The sequence below is a fragment of the Pithys albifrons genome, chromosome 20, assembly GCF_047495875.1.
Source record: "Pithys albifrons albifrons isolate INPA30051 chromosome 20, PitAlb_v1, whole genome shotgun sequence".
Classification (NCBI taxonomy): domain Eukaryota; kingdom Metazoa; phylum Chordata; class Aves; order Passeriformes; family Thamnophilidae; genus Pithys; species Pithys albifrons.
Genome location: NC_092477.1, coordinates 12538085 through 12560270, shown reverse-complemented (window position 1 = coordinate 12560270; position 22186 = coordinate 12538085). Strand labels below are relative to the sequence as shown.

Below are 22186 nucleotides of genomic sequence, written 5' to 3'. Positions count from 1 at the left end.
GGTCAGGGGTGGCACAGGCCATGAGGGTGGGACAGCCATGGGGGGTCAGAGGGGTCAGGGGTGGCACAGCCGTGGGGGGTCAGGGGTGGCACAGGGGCTGGGGTGGCACAGACCATGGGGTTCAGGGATGGGCACGGAGGGTCAGGAGTGGCACAGCCATGAGGGGTCAGGGGCGGCACAGCCATGGGGGGTCAGAGGGGTCAGGGGTGGCACAGGGGCTAGGGTGGCACAGCCATGGGGAGTCAGAGGGGTCAGGGGTGGCACAGACCATGGGGTTCAGGGATGGGCACGGAGGGTCAGGGGTGGCACAGGCCATGGGGGGTCAGGGGTGGCACAGCCATGGGGGGTCAGAGGGGTCAGGGGTGGCACAGCCGTGGGAGGTGATGCGGGGGCACCTCTGGGAGGGTCAGTGATGGGTGCTTGGTGGTCCTTGATGATCCCAGAGGGCTCTTCCAAACTTCAATTCCACAATTCCCTTGCCCCACCATGCTCAGCGCCCCCTGGCGGCTGCCCCGCTCCTCTGCCCCCCGCACTCAGCGCCCCCTGGCGGCTGCCCTGCTCCTCTGCCCCCCCGCACTCAGCGCCCCCTGTCGGCCGCCCCTCGCACTCAGCGCCCCCTGTCGGCTGCCCCGCTCCTCTGCCCCCCGCACTCAGCGCCCCCTGTCGGCCGCCCCTCGCACTCAGCGCCCCCTGGTGGCTGCCCCGGCCCCGGCCTCGTCGCCGCCGCCATTTCGCGCCCCGGCGCTGCCCCGGAAGCGCTCGCACCGCCCCTCCCTCCCGGCCGAACATGGCGGCCGTGTCCGTGCTCAGCGCGCCCGCGGGCGGATTCAGCTTCGACAACTGCGCGCGGTGAGGCCCGTGAGGGATCGGGGGACAAGGGGACAGGGCCGGGGGACTCAAGGGGCGCGGGGTGAGCGGGGCCGGGCCGGGCCGAGGGGCGCGGGGTGAGCGGGGCCGGGCCGGGCCGGCCCCGCTCACCCCGCGCCCCTCGGCCCGGCCCGGCCCCGCTCACCCCGCGCCCCTCGGCCCGGCCCGGCCCCGCTCACCCCGCGCCCCCCGGCCCGGCCCGGCCCCGCTCACCCCGCGCCCTCCGGCCCCGCTGACCTCGCTCAACCCAACCCGACCCGGGGCAGTGCCGTGGTCCGGGAAATGCTGGGCCGGGCCCGCCTCACTCCGCTGTGTTGCAGGAACTCGCTGTTGGAGGCCGAGCTCGCCCAGAAGGGGCTGCGGGCACCGGCACCGCGCAAAACCGGCACCACCATCGCTGGCGTCGTGTTCAAGGTGAGCCGGGACCGGGACCAGAACAAGGACCGGGCCGAGCTGAGTCGCTGCTGAGCCAGGCTCGGCTCTGGTGGCTTTGCAATGCTGAGTCACCCCCGGCCTGGGAACGGCCCCTGCAGAGCGGGGTAAATAATTGTGCCTTCCTGCAGGATGGCATCGTCCTCGGAGCAGACACGAGAGCAACCGAGGGGATGGTTGTGGCTGACAAGAACTGTTCGAAAATACACTTCATTTCCCCCAATATCTAGTAAGTGTTGGGGGTGTTTGTTGTGCAATAAGTGGGTGGTTGTGTACATTGTTGTGCAGTGGTGTTGGTGATGGCACTAAGGTTTTTAGCTGTGTCATTTGCTAAAAGCAATTATTAAGGTGTGCTTGAAAATGGTAATTTGTTAGCAAGGCTTGGGGATTTGTGGTTTGCTGTTTGCACTTTCTCAGGCTATCTTGTTTCATACTCTGAAAATATTGTATGAGAACTTAATTTCCTCAATTTTACAACAAGAAAATGTCTGTGTGTTGGGTAAAGCATAGAGCTTGTTGTCTCCCCTGCCCTCCCCACCTTGCTCACTGTTTCTCAGTTGCTGTGGTGCTGGAACAGCTGCAGACACTGAGATGACAACTCAGCTGATCTCCTCCAACCTGGAGCTCCACTCCCTGTCCACGGGGCGACTTCCAAGGGTTGTCACAGCCAACAGGATGCTGAAGCAGATGCTGTTCAGGTAACTGAGCAGGCTTCTTGTTTATGGGCAGTGCTGTTAAACCCCTCACACAGTGCTTAAGGAGCACCTCCCTCAGCCTGCTTAACCTTCATAACGAGACTTCATAATTGCTCTGTGCCTCTTGGGCCTTTGCACTGAGATGGAAGAGAAGTCAAGTCTGTGGTGTTTAGAGAATGGGTGCAATAGTTGTGCAGTGATCACACAGCAGAACTAGAGAGGTATTGGCTTAACAGACTGCTGAGCTCACCCATGAAAAACCATTGGGTACCTTCAGTGAGATGGCTGGGCCAGTAACAATGTAATGTGCAAACTTGTAAAACTGGGAATTTTGTGTGACTTGTAATGGAATCACTGCCTCGGAATGTCTGCTGGACACTGAAATAAGCTGTGTTTTGGTAACTTCTTTAGTTTCCTGCTGCCAGCTGGTCCAAGTGGCTGCCCTGGGGTGGTTGTGGCACAGTTCCCCAGTGCCTGTGTTGTGTCCCACAGAGCTCAGCTGCAGGGGGGTGTCACTCACACACAAACGTTGCCCACAGGTACCAAGGCTACATCGGGGCCGCCCTGGTGCTGGGCGGGGTGGACATCACGGGCCCCCACCTGTACTGCATCCACCCCCACGGCTCCACTGACAAGCTGCCCTACGTCACCATGGGTGAGTGAGAGACAGCCCAGCGGGCTTGGAGGGGGGTCCTTACCTTCCAGGGTGTGCTGGGAGCTGTGTGTGCCTCAGACTTCAGGGCCGAAGTTGTACCTGCATTTATATGTTCTGTTTCTTTACAAACATGGGCTGGAATACTGTTTAAATCTCAGCTGCCAAAGAACTGGTATTGCAGGTGTTGCTGTGTGTGTTCCCCACCCTAAAGCACAAGAACTGTGGGATTCCCAAAAGGTTCCTCAGAAACGTGGTTTGCATGAGGTGCTGACTTCTGGTTCATATCCATTGCATTGGAGAACCTGTGTTTCATTTGGAAGACTTGGGTAATTTTAAAGGGAAACTTGTTTTTGGTAGAACCATGGAAGTGTAGTGGAGAGTCCAAATGAATGTATCAGAAAGCTGATCCTCAGATGCAGTGTGTGGGATCAGTAAATCAGGTTCAGCCCACGCCTGGTGCAGCTTCTGTGCTGGTGCCGTGACAGGAAGATGTACGGTTATAGATTTTCATTCATTTTTTCTGCTCCTGGTTGGCACCTGTGGATGCAACACCTACACAGGCTGTTCCTGGCGCCGGTGAAGGTTTCTCCTTGGTGCTGAGCGCTGATGAGCGCTGATGAGCCGCCGCAATTAGCGCTGCAGGGGCGGCGCGGGGCCGCTGGGTGGCGCCACCGGCCCGGGCACGGCGGGGCAGACACGGGGCGGGGAACTGCCCCCTCCCGGGGAACTGCCCCTGCTCCCGGGGAACTGCCCCCCTTCTGGAGAACTGCCCCTGCTCCCGGGGAACTGCCCCCCTTCTGGAGAACTGCCCCTGCTCCCGGGGAACTGCCCCCCTTCTGGGGAGCTGCCCCCGTCCCGGTGCTGTGCTGGGCTGTGGACAGGCCTGTGCTGGGAGCTGCTGTGCCTGTTCTCCTGCATCAAGCCTTGCAGTTTCCATTAGGCACATGGTGATATTCCTGCCTTAAAATGTGGCATTTCTGAAAATCCTGGCTGCTCCTCTGTCCCTGCCCAAAATAACATTCTAGCAGACTAAGTTGACACGGTAGGAAAGTAGAACATCAGTGCATTAAGTTGCTTGTAGCTTAAACTTTGTTTTGGTGTTGGCTGTTCCAGGTCTGGCTGGTACTTACCCGTTCCTCTAGGCCAGGCTGTCAGACAAAGCCCTTCCCAGCTCCAGGGGCCTTCACCCTCCACACCTGGTGCTCTGACACTTCCTCCAGTGACTGGGATATGATTTAGTGAAAGGGGAGGCTGTGCATGTAGATGGAAGATGGAATTGAGACAGCAGAAAAACTATCAAAAGTCAAATTGTAGAGAGCAGTTGGAATTGTATTTCAGTCTTGTTTAGCCTAATCTGTTGTTTGTTGTTCTTTCCCCCAAATGTTCTAAAGGCAATTTGTTTAAATCAGGGTAGGTATTTTTGGCCAGTTAACTTCTGGAAATTCAGTATTAAATACAAAGGACGTGGAGAAGTTGGATTTTATTTTGGTGTGCTGGAGTCTGTCTGTGGATGGGCAGAGGGATGTCCTGCCTTGCAAGGGAAATTTAAAAGGTGGTTGGTGCTTACTCAGGAGTGAGAACATCAAATTAAACTGTTTGTGCTGACAAAGGACAAAATTGGATTTCAGCAAACGATGCAAGATTGTCTGATGGCTTGGCTTGTCTAGGAAAGCTTCTGGCCAAGACTTATAATGAAATGCATGCATCAAATTAAAGCAGTTGGAGTGTGTGGCTGAGCTGTGGGAAGCAGGCGGGGTGTTGGGGAGTCTCTGGTGGCTGGAGCTGCTCCCCCGGTGCCAGCGGAGCTTCATGTTCATCAATCAGCTCTCCGTGCCCTGGCAGGGCCGTCCTGCAGAGCCAGCACTGCCAGGGCTGGGAGCAGCCCCAGCCAGGAGGGGCTGGGAAAGCATCCCGGGCCCTGGGGCTGCCCAGAGCAGGGGGTTGTACCTGCACATCGACTGCCAGTGAGTGCTGTGAGTAAGTGCCCTGTCAGGGAGCCCTGGCAGTGATGGATTAGGAGGTGCCCAGCGCTGCTCTCGGGGCTCTTGCTCATCCTGCAGCGGGGCAGGGGCGGCAGCAAACAGGTCCTGGGTGAGGAAATGGGCTCAGCAGTGAGAACTTACCTTCAGTGAGGGTTCTGCTAAAAACATCCAGTTCCTCTGAGTTTCATCTCTGCAGTTACAAAACACTGTGAAAATTACTGTCTGCTGGATTTTTTTTGCTGTGTATCAATGATTGTTTTTCACTTCAAGTCAATACTGAAGTTGTACATCTGCTCAAGTGAAGACCAGATGGTATTTTTAAAGTAAATTTATCCAGGAAATTTAATAACTTTGTTGTGAAAATTCAGGAAATAACCAATGTTACTTAAAAAAAAAATCTTACAATTTCATAATTTATCTGGTTCATGCCAGTAGTCAGACTGAAAAGCACTTGCCTCAGAGCAGAGCTTTACCTCTCAGCTTCTGCAGCTCTTTGGAATTTGCCTGGCAGTCAGAGTTTTTATATATTTAGATACTAGATTAATGCTTCCTGAATATTTGTTTCCAAAGTGTAGCTTACTGAAAATGTATGCCAGAAAAGTTCTCTGTAATTGAGATGGTGTTTTTTTCTTGATGGTTGTGTTTCCAAGGATGTTAAATATAACCCTTCCTACCAGTTAGTGGGTTTAAAGATCCAGCTGAAAGGGTTTTTCCTTGAATGTTAGATAATAGAAATAAATGTTAACTTTGTCAGTTATCCTTTGGTTTAATTCTCATTGCTCGTGCACAGGAGAGAGAGAAACTTTAAATATGTAAATAAAAATCCAACAAAGGAAATTTCCTTTTTCTGCATCAGCTGTGTGTTAACCTTATTTTGAAGTCTTACCAAGATAAACACCTGGTTTGGGGTCACTCTGAGTCTGAGCTCAGGTAGAGACACCATTTAATGATACATTAAATACCTGGAGGTTGTGATAGATCCAAGGCTGACCTGCACCTTAGGAGGGCTGGATCTGATAGTGACTTAAATCAGTTATTGTGTGTATGAGTGGGAAATCCATCCCTAATTAATGGGTGGTGTTTTGCCATGTTTGGATTTCATCTTTCTTCAGACATTGTGTTTGGGAGTTGTGAGGATTGTTTCTACCTAAAGGCAAAGCATGCTTGTTAAAAATGAATTATTGTGTGAGAGCACAGGCAAGAGAGCAGCTGTTCCCACACATACAAACAGGTTCTCCACAGACCCTTCATATCCAAGTTTTCTGTGTTTTTATAGGAACTGCAATAAGAAAACCTTATTGCAGTGTTTACTTAAGTTCCCAGATTTTACTGCCTGCTCTCCTGTTACAATGCAGCTTTCACAAAGCAGCTGAAGTGGCTGGAACATTGTGGGGTTGTTGGGACTGGGTGTGGAATTTGACAAGGAGATGGAAGGGGGTGTGATGGGATGGATGGTGGAGTTCTCTGCTGTGCCATCCCAGGGGGGCTGTCCCTGGTTACAGGGAGGTGTCTGTGGGGCAGGGGGGCTGTCCCTGGTTACAGGGAGGTGACTGCGGGGCAGGGGGGGGCTGTCCCTGGTTACAGGGAGGTGTCTGTGGGGCAGGGGGGCTGTCCCTGGTCCCTGGTTACAGGGAGGTGACTGTGGGGCAGGGGGGCTGTCCCTGGTCCCTGGTTACAGGGAGGTGACTGTGGGGCAGGGGGGCTGTCCCTGGTTACAGGGAGGTGTCTGTGGGGCAGGGGGGCTGTCCCTGGTCCCTGGTTACAGGGAGGTGTCTGTGGGGCAGGGGGGCTGTCCCTGGTTACAGGGAGGTGACTGTGGGGTAGGGGGGCTGTCCCTGGTCCCTGGTTACAGGGAGGTGACTGCAGGGCAGGGGGGCTGTCCCTGGTCCCTGGTTACAGGGAGGTGACTGTGGGGCAGGGGGGCTGTCCCTGGTTACAGGGAGGTGACTGTGGGGCAGGGGGGCTGTCCCTGGTTACAGGGAGGTGTCTGTGGGGCAGGAGGATTTCCCACCCCAGTTCCCGTTGCTGCTGTCAGACAGCACAGGTTTGTTTGGATGGAGATGCTCAGAAGTTCATCCATTGCTGTCCTGAGAACACCAGGCTCACATCTGTGCTGGGAAGAGTGAAGAGTGTGCATTGTGTTATTTGAGATGACAAAGATCTGTTCTTTCAGACAGTGCTCAGCTGTGCTGGGGGCCTTTTGCTCAGGCAGTTTTTAAATGCAAGCTTGTAAGGCTTATGTTTAGGATTTATAAGCACTAGAGAAAAAAGCACACGAGTCTATTCAGCTTTTCCAGCTTTACTTCCTGTTCTGTTAGAACCTCTTTAGGATCTTGGTTTTCAGATGTGAATGTCTACATGTAGGTTTTATTAAGTTAAGGCTTTCAACAGCTCTTTGAAAATTTACATTGTAGGACTGTCTGTATTTAGTTATTTAAAGTGGATCCTGGATTTGGCATTTATTTGTGTCTTGGTAACATAGTGAGATAAATAATTAAGTGTAATTCTTTATGTATAAAGGATTTCATGTACTGTAACATAAGGTTCCCTCTGCCTTCTTCCTCTTTCCTTCTTTGAGTCTGCTGAGTTCCTCCCCATTGGTTCTTTTGGGAACTTCTGTTAAGAAGGAGGTGGAGGAATTAATCCAGGCTGAGCCATGTATGAAAATGTGTCATCAATAATTTTTATTTGCCAGTAGAAGCTTTAAGAAATTCAGACCAGTTTCTCTCAGCTCAGTAGCTGATGTGTATTCATTTCACTCAAATTGTGCACTTACACCTTTTGTACTTTCACTCTTGCATACTTTGTAGTCTTTGCACTCTAATTTTGTCAAATAACTCTTCTCCAAGGGTAGGATTGTTTTCCAGCTTTGAGGGTTCCTGTTCTGTTCATGGTTGGCCTTTATTTGGGTGTGGGAAGAACGTGGGCTTAGTTTGAGCCCATAGCTCAGGTTTATTTTCCCCCTCATTAGAAATGTTCCTGTGTCATTCCAGAAGAATTACTGTTTTATGGTTCAGGTCCTGTATTTGTTTTGGCACACACCTTATTTTGACCTTGTTTGAAGGATCAGTGAAATTCCTTTCATTTGTGGTTTGCTCTGTGAAATCAGCTGTTGTATCAGCAGTTCATTTCTGCTTAAAAATCTGCTTTATTCCCAGTTTCAGCATTTAAAAAATGGAGCTGTGTATTGCTTGAAGGTGTAAATGAATAGTCATTGCCTGTAATACAAGTGCACACTTGGAGTGTCCTACTGCTTTTAGATGTGATGTATTTGGCACTGTAAAGGTAATGATGCTCAACCACAGCAATATTCTGTAACAGGAATATCTGTCATCTTCATTGGGATTACCATGTTCATTGATTTGTGTCTGTAAATCTGCTGTTCCAGCCCTTTAAATTTGATCTATAATTGGACCTCCTTAAATGGTTCAGCTAAGGTAGTCTGTATTTTCTCACCAGTGTCACTGTCAGCTTCTCCTTTTTCATTATACATTCAGCAGACTTGATGAAATCAGCAGGACTCCTCATTTGAAACTGTTTAATCGCTGCCTTTTGCTTTCACTAAACCATTGAGGTGGTCAAGCGATAGCCACAAATCACTTTAAATGGGAAATATGGTTTTCTCTGTGACCCAGCTAAACAGATAGCACTATGCAAAACAAGTTAAAAAGTAATAAATGCCAAAAAATCTTCTAATTGGAGTAAAAAATTGCAGGTAACTTTATTCACTCCCCAAAAGTAGTGCTCTCAGAAATATGGGTAGGGCCAGAGACAGACAAGATAATCTTCCTGAAGGCTCAGTCCTTCTGAACAAAGCAGGGTTACAGTTCCAAGTGGTACCATCCTGCTCTCTGTGTTAATTCATGGCAAGCACCTTTCTAACCTGCAGCCACAGTGCTTTGGGCAGAGGTGGCTGCTGGTCCATCCCTGTGCCTGCACCTCATCCCTTTGGAGGAGGAACATTAAACTCGTGGGTTCATCTCCTTCACTTTGCTCAGCCATTATTGTTCACTGTGAGAATAATGGCACGAAGGAGATGCCCAACAGGCTGTTGGTAGGGGGGAGATGAGCTGGTGGCAGCCCCCCTGCCCTGTGCCATGGCTGGGTACCCTCCCCAGGGCAGCCTGGCAGGGCCATCCCTGTGGGGCAGGAGAGGGGACTCCACAACTCTCTGCTCTGACCTCATTTCATACCCATGTTCAAACTGATCCAAAGCAAAGGGCTCCCAGGCCAGGTCTGTGCACACAAACTGCCCCTCTGGGGTTCACCAGGTGCTGGGCTTGGTGCAGGCCCTTCAGAGTGTACAGCAGGCCTAGCTGGGCTGCACTCTGGTTTGTGCTGCTGGTATTTATTGTGTTTTTCTCTAAAATAAATGCCAAACCCAACCCCTGGCTAAAGGAGTGTTCTGATGTTGTCACCACAGGCTCTGGATCACTGGCAGCCATGGCCGTGTTTGAGGACAAATACAGAACTGACATGGAGGTAAGGTCTTGAGTTTTTAAATCTGTGTTTCTTCCTTCAGTCATCCCCATGGTCATAAGAATTTAAGAGGTTTGAAGTTTTAAAAATGTTAAATCTGTTCTGGTGGTTACTAGTTAGAGCTGACTTCAGGAATTTACCAGCCCTTGCACAGCCAGTACTGCTGGTTTTCTGTCACTCATTCAGTCAGTCCTTCTCTCAGTCTTGAAAAGAGAATGCTACAAAAAGTGTTCAAGGAGTATGTGAAACAATTCTCATTGACTGGGTAAGTTCAGAACTTGTGTCTGCAGTTTAATACCTACTTTAAAGCTGATTACCAGAGGACTCATAAGGTTGTGGGGTTTGTGTTTTGCTGCTGATACTGGTAAAAATGGAAAAATGTGTGGTTGGTTGTTAGAGAGAATCATTCAGGAGAGCAAAAAGCTGAGTGTCATGTTAAGATCAGAGCAAGCTGTTCAGCCACAAATGGATGCAGTGCTTTATTTCTGGAGTTTCTGTAGTATTTCCTTACACTTGGTTACACCATGTTCAGTGCTGTTAAACTAAACCCTGAAAATCCAGTTGTCTGCAGACCCACTATTGATAAAAATAACCCCAGAACAATTACAGGGCTTTCTGTAACTGCATTTTATAAAATGCCTCAGTAATGTCAAGTTCTCTTAAACCACATTAATCTCTTCAGACTTTCTGTGAATGCCTCTTCTCATTCCAAATGGTTAATAATTCCACAGTAAAGAAAAAATGAGAATTGAACAGAAAATTGAAAATGGAACTCATTAAAAATGATTTGTAACACTAACAGTCACAATCATTTCAGTCTAAAATGCAGATAAAACAAATCTTGCAGCTCTTCAGTATCCCTGAGTAATGTGGAAAAGGAAAAAGTTCATTTACATCAGCAAAGGTCTTCAGATGTTCCTCATTTTTGTCATGCAGCTGCTGTGGGTTCTTTCCTGCTCTTCAAGTGCACTGTGTATTCAGGTGATGGTCCCATCAGTCCACACAGTTCCTCTCTATAAAGCCAATAAATTAAGTATAAAATGTAAGTTGATCTGTTACACCCTGTTCCCATCCTGACAAAGGATGGTGCCCAGTACCATCCAAAGCACATCCCAAACCCCCACTTTGCTGTGAGGTTTGCCATGAGTTGATTGCTGCAGTGTGAGTGAGTGCCCAGCAGTTCTCCAGCTGCCCCTGCCCCTCTCCTGTCAGTGCTTGTGCAGCAGCTGTGGGGTGCAGAGCTGTGGACACACAGCACACCAGGGCTCTGATGCCACAGCATTTGGGGCAGTGTCTGAGGGCTCTGGGCTTGTGGCCTTCAGTGTGTTATCAGTGTCCCCAGCAATGCTGGAGTGCGGTGACAGCACGGGGTGTCTGGGGCAGGAGCCTTGCAGCAGGTGGCTGTGAGCCCCTCTGCAGAGGAGGGCTCTGCCTGCCCTCGTGCCACTGGCAGGGTGGCACAGGCTCCTTTCCAGCCTCCTGTGACTGTGCACTTGGCTGGGGCTGTTCCTGAAACGGGCTGCAGGTCCCGGCAATCTGCAGCTCCAGCACAGCAGTCCCCCTGCAGAGACACAAATGTCAGAGCTCTGCTCTGCAACTAAATGTTCATCTGATCCTCAGCTACTTCTCAAGTTTGTGTTTTAAGTAGTTTTTTGTGTGAGAGCAACCGAAAAAGGCACCAAAAATTGGTAAATCTCCAAATTTTCCTATTTAGAAAGGTCATCCTCATTAAACTGTCTTTGCACACAACCATAAGTGGCAGCAGATAGTCACTGTTATAACAAGCATGTGGAAATGCAGCCTAGCAATTTGTTGAAGTAGATATTTAGATTTTGAGACTTGCATGTGCTTTAACCCTTCCTTTGGTTTTCCTGGATAATCTGTTTTCTGATGACAGTTTCTGAATTGTATTGACCAAAGCAGCAAAGTTTCAGGTCATAAAGCTCAGCTGTACTTTTAAACACCTCCTCATACTCTGTTATGGCTGCCAACTTATAATATTTACCTAAAGCCAGATCTGGTTTTTTTACAGTAAATTTAAAAAAAAACAACATTATTTCTACTGAAGTTAATCCAAATTAAATCTGAAGTGCAGTATGTCTATTTTACATAAAACTTACTATGAAATAGCAATGAAGATAAACTGAAAATTCCTGGAGATTAATAAAATGGATAGAAAATTATTATTTTTCTGTCAAGATCAATGCTCATTTCTTTGGCACTAATTGTCAGAATATCTTGCTAGGGCTACTGGAGGGTAGTGGTGCTTCAAGACCATCACATCACAGAAAAATGATTCAAAGGCAAACTGTCCTGCACCCTCTGGTATCAACTTGCAAATTAGCATCTGGAATGTAATTAAACAAGCTTAATGAAAGTAGCAGCTGAATACTACTGGAAAAGACAATCAGCTTTTTTGCCTCTGATATATATTCTGTACTATTGAAGCTGATCACCAAACGCATCGTGTGAGCACAGTTAAAAAAATTAGCATTTATTTGAAGCATAGGAACTGTTTTTCATTCTGTTCTGCTTTTGGCGTGCACTGGTGTCCCAGGAGAGCCATGCCACAGCAGATAGTGCACAATATTTATAAATCCATGACAGGCAATAATAGCAACTTGAAAAATTCTTTTGCTAGAATTTCAAGTTGAGAGCTGCCAAAAGCTGAGAGGATCAAATCTGCAGTGGCAGCTGCTGTGCCCTACAGTTAGAATCGTAGACTTTGAAGATGCTCAACTAAAAAAAAAAAAATAAAAAAAGACTGCAGGCTTAGCCAATTTTTGCAGGTTTCTAGAGCCCTGGCTCTCTGCCTTTTGAAGCTGAGTTGCTGAAGCCTCTCCCGCTGCCTGAGGCATGCTAACACCAGCAGGATGTGTTTTTTTCCATAGACTTGGAGTGTCTTCAGGTTTCAGCAGCACATGCTTTGTCAGTGCCAGCTGTGCTGGTCCCTTCCCCGGTGCAGTGCCGGGGATGGTCCCTCCCCGCCGGCCCCGGGAGGGCCGGGGATCCTCCGGTGCCACTTGTGCCCCTGATTGATGGAGCAGCGCTGGGGGAGGCGACGGCGCCTCTGGGGGAGCCGTTATGGATGGTGAGCAGGGGAACACTCTCAGCCCTCAAGGCCTGTGGATGCTTCAGAAATGGAATGCCAAGCACCTGACTGCTGGGGAACAATATCAATCTGTCATGTGGGCAGCTATAGACCTGCTTTAAAAAACATAAGTGGAGGAACAGCACATCTAATGGAGTGTTTTCTGCTCAGATCTTTCATTGCAGCCAATTTTTCTTCCAATAGAGTCACCACATGGTTTTTAGACCTTACAGTCATTTTGCAAATGCATTCGTGCCTTCTGGTGTTAAACAATAGCAAAGGAATACTGGATATGGGAACATTGGTGATCTGGGAGAAAAATGTCTACAGAATTAAATGCTGGAATTCTGGGTTTATCTATCCTATGGTTGTTGAATTCCTCAGGAGATGGGGAGAGGGGATGTATTTTATTCTGGTGTTTGATTTCTGGTGTTTGAAAAGTAGAAGCTTTTTGTCTGTAGAAGAAATACTTGATCCATAGTGGGGCTGTGTGGTAGCCTTCTTGTTTAAGCAAAGAAATAGGCTGCTTGTAACTTCATTTCTTTTCTGTATTTCATCAAAAAAGCCAGGTTTAATAAAAAGAGGCTCCAAAAGGAAGAGAACCAGTAGAAGCCACAGAAAGCAGAGCTATTGCAAGGAAAAGGAAGTAAATCTTGGAGTAATGAGTTCAGGAGCACAGAATAGGTGGGAAAAAATGAAAGAAGATAGTCTGGCAGATAATAATTATTTCTAGGATAGATCACTACAAAGAGGTGAGATTATATTTACAGTCATTTATTGTACTGTTTCTGAAGTGTGGCAGGAAATCATGTGTTCCTGAATGAAAACAAAAATACCCTGGAGGGTAAGAACAGATGAAAAGCAGAGGGGACTGCTCTGTGTTCCACATGGAGCACAGCTCTGCCTCCTGCAGCAGCTGTCCCCAGACAGCAGCCCGCTGTCCCACCGGGAGGTGCCTGCCCTCCCCTCCCTGCTGCCTCCTCTGCTCACCTGTCTGGGTTGGATCAGGTGGGCTGGGAGCAGGCAGTCTGATGAGCAGTTTGGTGGGCAGGTTTGGGAGAAGGGATTTTTGAATAGCCCCTTATCCCTGAGTGAGGCAGCTCAGACACAGGGAACGCTTTGCTCTGGATGCTCCATGTGCTCTGGGATCTTTCCCTACCACAGTGCACAGGAGCCCGGGTGCAGCTTTCACTGTGTACCTCTCATTTCAGAATAATGCATGGGGCACAGCACAGAACAGTATGAAAACATGTCACTGTCTTCCATTTTTAAGCAGCTGCCACACAGATCTTTTGGATGTTCCTGCGCTCACATTTCCTACTGTCCCTCAATATGGTGGCATTATTTTTGTTTATTAACTACCGACAGTAATCCTGAGCTATTTTTGGAGCCTGTCAGGGCTCTCTGATCTCCAGCAGTGGTTGGTGAGCAGCCGTGTGGCTGGGCTGGGAGCGGTGACAGGCACAGATGAGCCGGTTCATTAGCGATGGAGATGAGCCTGCTGCGCCCCTCTCGGGCTCAGGTGTGAGCGCCGGCCGGTCCCGCAGCTGACCCCGCCCTGGTGACACGGCCCTGGTGACACGGCCCTGGTGACACCGCCCTGGTGACCCCGCGGGCCGGGCCGGGGCTCAGGCAATGCAGAGCCAGCCAGACATGGGAGTTTGCTGGAGAGCTGCCTGAGGTGCCTGACCCCCTGCTGGTGTCAAACACGGATTAGGTAAATGGGGGGGGGGAAATTGGACTAGGTGAGCAAAAATCAGGACTTTGTGTTCCTGTGCCTTCTGTGTTTCATTAGCAGTGACAGGAACTGAGGCTGTGAGTGGCGTATCCTCAGCTCGTGGCGCTGCAGTTTTCAGCTTTCCTGACAGAGCTGTGTTAGTGTCTGCTGGAGACGTGGATTTTCATGGGTAAATATCAGGTGTTAGTGCACACAGCCAGCCAGAAAATAAAGGCTTATCATACCTGTTTCTTATTCTTAGGTTAGATAACAATTATCCTGTGGTAACCTGGCTCCTGCCTGACATGTTGGACAGTTTGTGCTGTTTTCATTTTCTTTCACAGAACTGTGCCCTGGATTGATTTCCTTTGTGGAACTGGTGTTAAACAGGAACTATGGGCTGATTTGGGCTGAGCTAGGTGTGCTCTGGAGTGGCTGGGATTATAGATGGAGTGTGGGAGGGGTCCCTTCTGAGTGGATCAAAGCCCAGAGGTCGGTGGGATGCTGCCCAAGGACCAGGCTGAGTTACTGGTGATGCCCAGGAGTGCTGCCTTCCAGTTTGCTGTTTGCAGACTGTATCGAGGGAAATAAATGTTACCTTGGTGTAAATTGGGCCTTGCTGCATGACAAAGAGCAACAATTTCTTCACCTTTATGAAAGTAACACTTAAACTTTGTCCATAATAATGTAGCCAAGCTGGCCAGAAGCGGGGCTGTGTGTTAAGAGATCATTTCACTGCACAGAGTAGGGGGAGGACAGGTAATTATTTTTGATGCATTTCTCAGGAGCAGGTGTTCCAGTTTAAATTGTTCCAGTTTGTGTATCTCCCATAAGTGCAGAACACAGGCAAAATGTACTGGAAAATATTTCCCATGGCACAGAGCCCGAGTGGGCAACTGTGGGAGGGAGCGGGGAGGGGGCAGAGCTGGGAGCCAGCCTGGCCTGCATGGAGTGTTCTGGTGTGTTAGGGAGGATGAATTACCAGGAAGCCCAGGGCTTCTTTTCCATGTCAGATGTTGACCTTCACTCCCTTCCATCCTTTTGTCAGAGGTAAGGCAGTATCTTAAGAACAGAGATTTGCTTTGTGTGAAACCAGACGCGTTATTGATACTGATTTTATTATATGCAGTAACACAAAGTAATTTCAACTGTAGACTTTTGCAGGGTTTGCCTGTCAGGGTGGGTGAGGGTCAGGGTGTTACTGCACAGCAGAACAGAAGATTGAGGCTCTCCCAGTGTCAGAGGAGAACTTGCAGCCTGGCAGGATTTACAGCTCTGGTACTGCTGAGTCCTGGTATTGAGAGTCAGTCCCCTGAAAACACCCAAACTTCACCCATGTGTAAGAAGTGATGGATTAAATGAGGTTTTGTATTTATTCTTAGCTCAGAATATGGGAACAATATTAACCAAAACGCTGCAGTTGTGAGAGGAGCTTGTAATTTAATTCTGTGCCACTGGAAATATGGATTGTGCTAATCCCCACGTAGGGACTGACATACAGCAACTCATGGTATTGAATTACAGTTCCGAGTCATAGCAGGTTCTTGCCTTGGCAGGTAATTTGACATAAATTGTTAATGTAAATCCAGGTTAGTGGGGAAGACATTATTTTACTAAAAAAGATAAACTGCTGATTAATTCAGTATAGAACTCAATTACAAATTGAAAGTGTCTCTGCGGGATGCCAGTACCCTAAAGACAGCAGATGTTGCATTGATACTCCAGCATATTTCACCCTGGTATGAAATATTAACGTGGTTTATTATACTGGTGGTGTGTGATATCAGAGGGGGTGGGGATGAGCCCGGGCTCACAGGCAGCTTCCCTGGAACAGGAAAAAAGTGTTGTCTGAGAATAGTAATTAGGGATTACAGAGCAGTTTGTTTGCAAAGTTCTTAGTGGAAAATGGTTAGAAAAACAAACATTTACTGACACTTCAGGCACAATGAAACTGACAGGAAATCCACAGGTCTAATATAAAAGCAATGAAGAATTAAGAGTCAAGGAGTGGCATTCCTTGCTTCTGAGGCAGCCCTGGAAATGCACCCTCTATGACACAACCCCTTTCCAGAATCCATTCTCACTACTGGAGCCTTCTGATTTTTTTCCTCCCCTTCCCATGGGAGTCTTGCAGATTCTTATTTTAAGAAGGATCAGTTTTTTGTATTGTATAATTTGAGAAAATTTCATTGTTGTAAAAGACTGTTGTGATAAGTATTTACATTTGTTTATTTTTACAAAAACAGTTTCCTGCTTATATTCATTTTATGGTAACATTGATAGTGCAGCACATTTCAAATTCTTCTAAGGATTGCTGTTGGAGAACTGCACTGTGTCCTGCATCCCTAACAGCACCCTGGTGACCTGCAGAGAGATGGATTTAATTTGGGTAAGAAGTGGAAAAAACCACTAATGGCTGGAGTTTTTAAATCTGGAAAAGGCACCTCCTGTTTAACTTGCTTGTGAAGTTGCAAAATATTGAGGAAATAACGTTCACAAAGGCATTTCAGCTGCTCCCTTTGCTGCTGGAGAATAATGATGGACTTGTTTACAGGCTATTAGTAAAGACAGGAATGTAGAAATACCCTCATCTCCTGCAGGAAAGTCTCTTTGTTCCTCCAGTAGCACTTGAAGTCTGGAAATTGCTTAAGTGAGAAGAGGAACTTGGTTCAGGTCATATCCAGGAATAATGTGTAAAAGTTGCTCCTCGGTGCAGTTTGGGGCTGGCTGAGGAGCAGCTGTGAGGGGTAATCCATCAGCTCTGAGTGTCTGCAAACGGCAGCTCTCCAGATAACAGGTTTAAAGTAAAGATTTAATACAGGCTCTATCTACTGTGATGTTGCAGTGACAGTTTAAAACTCATTCTCTAAATCTCAGCAGACTTTATAGCCAGCAGTGGGCCCATATAAAGCTTAATGGCACTACAACACATAAATCATCTTTTAAAGACGCCACCAGTAGCACCAATATTAAATGCAGACAATTGTCTGTGTTATAAATAATTTATCAAACACCGTTTCAGATTAGCCTTCCAGGCTGAGTTATTTATTGTAGCCTTTACTGCCCTGTTCCTCAGACACCCTTTGGCAGCTCCGCTGCTGGTCCCTGTAATGAACTGGGCTCTGTGGCCCCAGCCCGGCCGCGCTGACCGTTACCCGGCGAGCTGGACCCCGCGGCGCCGCTGCCAAGCGCTGCCGTTTGTCATGCCGAGGTAAATGGGGCTGCACATTGGAGTCCAGGGACACATTGGGGGTGATGGGGACAGACAGATCGCTCCATAACGCGCTGCTGGGCCCCGGGGCCGGCCCTGCGCTTCATCACCGCTGCAATCTCATTTAAGGGGCACTCTGGGCCCCAAGGGGGATATTCCCAGTTAGCTTGGTCTTTGCAGCCATAAAGCAGGAAGTGCTCCTTTTATATACTCTGAACTTTTAGAGTTTTTTAAGATTAATTATTACAGTAGCTCGTTGAGGCCCCTGCACTTCAGACTGTGTCAGCACTTTGCTGCCAAGCCCCAGTTCTGTGACTGTAAACAGCAGTCCTCGCTGAGCTCTGTGCAGGGTCTCTGTAAGGAATGCTGGGGGGTTTCTCTTGGGGCTGTCCTGGCCAGCTTTCGAAATTGTAAAAAGAGGAGCAGGAGGCAGCCCCGAGGCAGGGCCTTCTAAAGGACAGTCACTGCAGGTTCTCAGGCTGGGCTGAGATTACAGCCTGGACACTGCTCAGTGGCTGCACCCACAGCTCAGCTCTGCTCACTGTACTCTGAGGGGCATCTTTAGAAGTGCATTGATAACAGTGTGTTGATAGAGTACACTTTTAAAAGCAAGTGAAATTTAAATTAGAGGAGTCTGTGAGATTTACAGTGTTGTCTTAAAAAGATGAAGCTAAAAGGGAGAATGGAACAGACCCCACCAGTCTGTGTGCCTGAGTTAGTGTTCCTAAGCTGCTTTTCTTACACTAACACTCATGTAGCTTAAAATTATTCTGGTTTTGCTTTCACTTAATTTTTAAAACAAATCTACACATACTTCTTTGGTTTATTGTATTTACTTGCACTACAGAACTGAAATACCCTTAGTCTGCAACAAATCAGTGACAGTCTTCTACCAGTTGAGTGAGGAATTACTTGCTTATCAAGCTTTTATTGCCAAAAGCACTGAAGAAAAGGTACAGGAATTATGTTTACAGCAGGGCTGTATTGTTCTAGTCAGCTTGGTAGGAAGCTTTTTTTTAAATCAGAGTAAAGTGGTAAAACTGGAAATGAAATAGGAATTGGAGCTATTTCTGTTCTTCACTGAACCTGCTTCAGGCCCTGCAACTGCTCCCCACAACCTGGGCACAAAACAAGCCCCAGCCTCTGTGTCCAGGGATGTGTTTCAGGCTTGCTATTTCTCTACTGGAACAGGCAGCTCTAGTCAGTGTTTCCAGTCAGGTCCTTACACACCTTTGAGAGAAAGTGAGGGGTGTGTGTGCTGGTTTGGACTTTAGAGGCTACTGAAAAGATTTGTCTCTGTGTGTCTGTGTGTGTGTCTGTGTGTGTGTCTGTGTGTGTGTCTGTGTGTGTGTCTGTGTGTGTGTCTGTGTGTGTCTGTGTGTGTCTGTGTGTGTCTGTGTGTGTGTGTGTGTGTGTGTGTCTCTGTGTGTGTGTGTGTCTGTGTGTCTGTGTGTGTGTGTCTGTGTGTGTGTGTGTGTGTGTGTCTGTGTCTGTGTGTCCGTGTGTGTGTGTGACTGTGTGTGTGTGACTGTGTGTGTGTGTGTCTGTGTGTCTGTGTGTGTGTGTGACTGTGTGTGTGTGTGACTGTGTGTGTGTGTGTCCGTGTGTGTGTGTGTCTGTGTGTGTGTGTGACTGTGTGTGTGTCTGTGTGTGTGTGTCTGTGTGTGTGTCTGTGTGTCTGTGTCTGTGTGTGTGTGACTGTGTGTGTGTGACTCTGTGTGTGTGACTCTGTGTGTGTGTGTGTGACTGTGTGTGTGTGTGACTGTGTGTGTGTGTGACTGTGTGTGTGTGTGACTGTGTGTGTGTGTGTGTGTGTCTGTGTGTGTGTGTGTGTCTGTGTCTGTGTGTGTGTCTGTGTGTGTGTGTGTGTGTGTGTGTGTCTGTGTGTATGTGTGTGTGTGTGACTCTGTGTGTGTGTGTGTGTGTGTGTGTCTGTGTGTATGTGTGTGTGTGTGACTCTGTGTGTGTCTGTGTGTGTGTGTCTGTGTGTGTCTGTGTGTGTGTGTCTGTGTGTGTGTGTGTGTCTGTGTGTGTGTGTGTCTGTGTGTGTGTCTGTGTGTGTGTGTGTGTGTGTGTGTGTCTGTGTGTATGTGTGTGTGTGTGACTCTGTGTGTGTGTGTGTGTGTGTGTGTCTGTGTGTGTCTGTGTGTGTGTGTGTCTGTGTGTGTGTGTGTCTGTGTGTGTGTCTGTGTGTGTTTCTGTGTGTGTGACTGTGTGTGTGTGTGTGTGTGTCTGTGTGTGTGTGTGTGTGTCTCTGTGTGTGTGTCTGTGTGTGTGTCTGTGTGTGTGTGTCTCTGTGTGTGTGACTGTGTGTGTGTGTGTGTGTCTCTGTGTGTGTGTGTGTCTGTGTGTCTGTGTGTGTGTGTGTCTGTGTGTCTGTGTGTGTGTGTGTGTGTGTACACCTGTCCATATCTCTGTGGACACAACCTCTTTCCCTGCATTCTGAGGCTTTGCCAGGTGAGTGGGGCACAGGGACAGCTCAGGGGAGCTGAGGGTGTGGACATGCCCTTGCTGGGAGCTGCAGAGGGAGCCAGTGCTGCTGGAATGGCCTGGGAAGGCTCTCAGTCCCATCAACACCCAGCTCCTGATGCCTTCACAGCAATACCAGTTGTGTTTTATTGGTGGTGGTGAGAATGTGATGATTTGAGATCTGGTATAACATTCTAATGGGTATTTGATGAATTTGGAATGTTTCCATGCAAAGGGCACTCATGTGAATGTTGTTTGTGTAACACGGGCACTGTTGCACTCCAGTTCAGGCTGTTTCACAAACTCTGTCTCGGTTACATCCATTCCTGTAGCAAAGTTTCCTTTTTTGACTTCTATAGTACCTTCTTTGACCAGTGTTTTCAAGGGTTTCTTTCAATTCTCTGCATTTGTGCTCAGGACTGGAGTCACAGCTGTTCTCCAGTTCAGCTCAGCTTTGTCCCACAGCTCCTGTAGGATGAGCAGATGAATTTTGCAAACCAAGCCATGCTACAGAATCATAGGAATAACTGTGGTACTAGAAAGGCTGGTTAAACAGCCCTGCCCTGGGGCAGCTTGTACCTGAACTCAGGTGACTGATGTGTGTGCAGCTGCCACACAGGGGCAGGACAGGCTGCTGGGACAAACACGTGCACAAAAGCCTGGCAGTTAAACATGGTACAAATTGTGTTCTCCATTCTAATGCCAAAAAAAAAAAGGAATCTGGGTTTTGCTTCCTGGACTGTCTCTACCAAGTCTGATCACCCAGGGGTGGTGGATCCCAGGCAGGGTAGAGGATTGTCCCTGGACACTCCCCTTGTTCACACCCTGCAGTGCTTTGGTGATGGCAAAGGTTTTGGTGCAGCCTTGACTGTTCTGGGCTCAGCCTGTGCCGGCCCAGGGACAGGGCCCAGGGACAGGGCCCAGGGACAGGGCCCTGGGCAGTGCCAGCCCTGGGGCAGTGACAGTGGTGGCTCTTGCAGGAGGAGGAAGCCAAGCAGCTGGTGCGAGACGCCATCGCCGCCGGGATCTACAACGACCTGGGCTCCGGCAGCAACATCGACATCTGCGTCATCAGCAAGAACAAGCTGGACTTCCTGCGGCCCTACGATGTGGCCAACAAGAAGGGGGACAGGTCAGTGAGCTGAGGTTGTGTCATTCCTGCTCTGCCCAGCAAGGCCTGTTTTCCATAACGCTGAATTCTGTCAGTGATCTCTGGTCTGTGTGTGAATTTCAGCTGACCAGAAGAGAGGAGTGGCTGTACCTGCAGCTGAACAGGGACTGGTAGTGGCAGGTTCAGGTGTGTGGAGGGAACAAGGCGAGTTCTTCTCTGCCACAATTTTACCAGTTTTGGGCAGTTTGAGAAAATAACAGAGTTTTGCTGCCCATGCCACCCTGACAGACCACTGCTGTCTGTAAATACCTTTCCAAATATGTAGAAGTTTTTTTTCTTTTTGTAATTTTGTTTTTTTTTAAATTGCTGGTTTATCTGAAACTTTGTCAGTCAGTGCAGTTAGCTTAGATTTTGCAGTAAGCACAATTCCTGTGCTTATTTTGGACTTTTATAGGAAACTTCTGAAGCTGCTCAGTTCTCAAACTCTCAAGGCACATGGTGTGACTCTTGGGGATGGTCTGGGCAGGGCTGAGGGTTGTGTGATCAATGATCCTTGTGGGTTCCTTCCAGCTCAGCATATTCTCTGTGATCCTGTAAAATTTAAATAAAAGTTTTCCCCTTTACCATCTTCCAGACTAATTTTCCCCCCTTTCTTTCCTTCCCAGGTTTGGCAGGTACAAGTGTGAGAAGGGAACAACTGCTGTTCTCACAGAGAATGTGGCACTCCTGGAGCTGGAGGTGTTGGACGAGACGGTGCAGACCATGGACACGTCCTGAGCCCTGCCCAGCACGGTCTGTCCTGCAGCTGGTGCAGAATAAAGAGGGCTCTGCCCACCCTCCCGCTGTGTCCTGGTGCTCATTCCTGCCCGGGGGCTGAGGCTGGGGCAGCAGAGGGCAGGGCTGCCCCTGCACTGGGGTCACAAACCTGCTGCTTGGTTACCTCACTGCAGGAGCAGAACAGCAGCAGCAAAACTGCTCTGGGTAAGCCCAGTCTGACAAGTTTTATTCTATATAATGTTCTTTTCCTGATGGAAACAGGAAAAAGTATGAAAACACTGAGCAGAGGTGGTTCTGAAGTGCTGCCCTTGAGCTCCACCAGACTCTGCTGTCCCACCTCACTGCAGGGAGCAGGGGATGTTTATGGTACTTCTCCCCTCTTTTCTCTGGGTAAAGACAGGGTAGATCCAGATCATTCAATGTCTGACTGTCCTGGTACTCACCTCCACTTAGACCTGGTTTGTCCTAAAATATTGTGCCTGTACCATTTAAATTAAACTGACTTCAGACTGTTTCATACAGCACCACATAATGCTGAGAAAACCAGCCAGCAGAACCCCTTGCAGAATTATTTTTAAGTGAAAATAGGAGGTGTAGCATTGACAGATTGAAATAGTGAACTGGTGCCAGTCCCCAGCCTTGGCATCCTGCAATAACCACCCTGTAAAATCAGCTCTGATAAGCCACAGTTCAGAGGGCA

The 22186-nt window shown here is 48.6% G+C and overlaps 1 protein-coding gene across 1 annotated transcript; it reads left to right on the top strand.

Moving 5' to 3' along the window:
• Nucleotides 1-739: 739 nt before the first annotated feature.
• On the top strand, nucleotides 740-21548 carry PSMB7 (proteasome 20S subunit beta 7). Its single transcript, XM_071574416.1, has 8 exons — nucleotides 740-849; nucleotides 1188-1281; nucleotides 1431-1528; nucleotides 1857-1997; nucleotides 2534-2649; nucleotides 9055-9113; nucleotides 20579-20730; nucleotides 21375-21548. Exons 1-8 carry the CDS (start codon nucleotides 788-790, stop codon nucleotides 21484-21486), a joined length of 834 nt encoding a protein of 277 aa, XP_071430517.1. The 5' UTR covers nucleotides 740-787; the 3' UTR covers nucleotides 21487-21548.
• The last annotated feature ends 638 nt before the right edge of the window (nucleotides 21549-22186 follow it).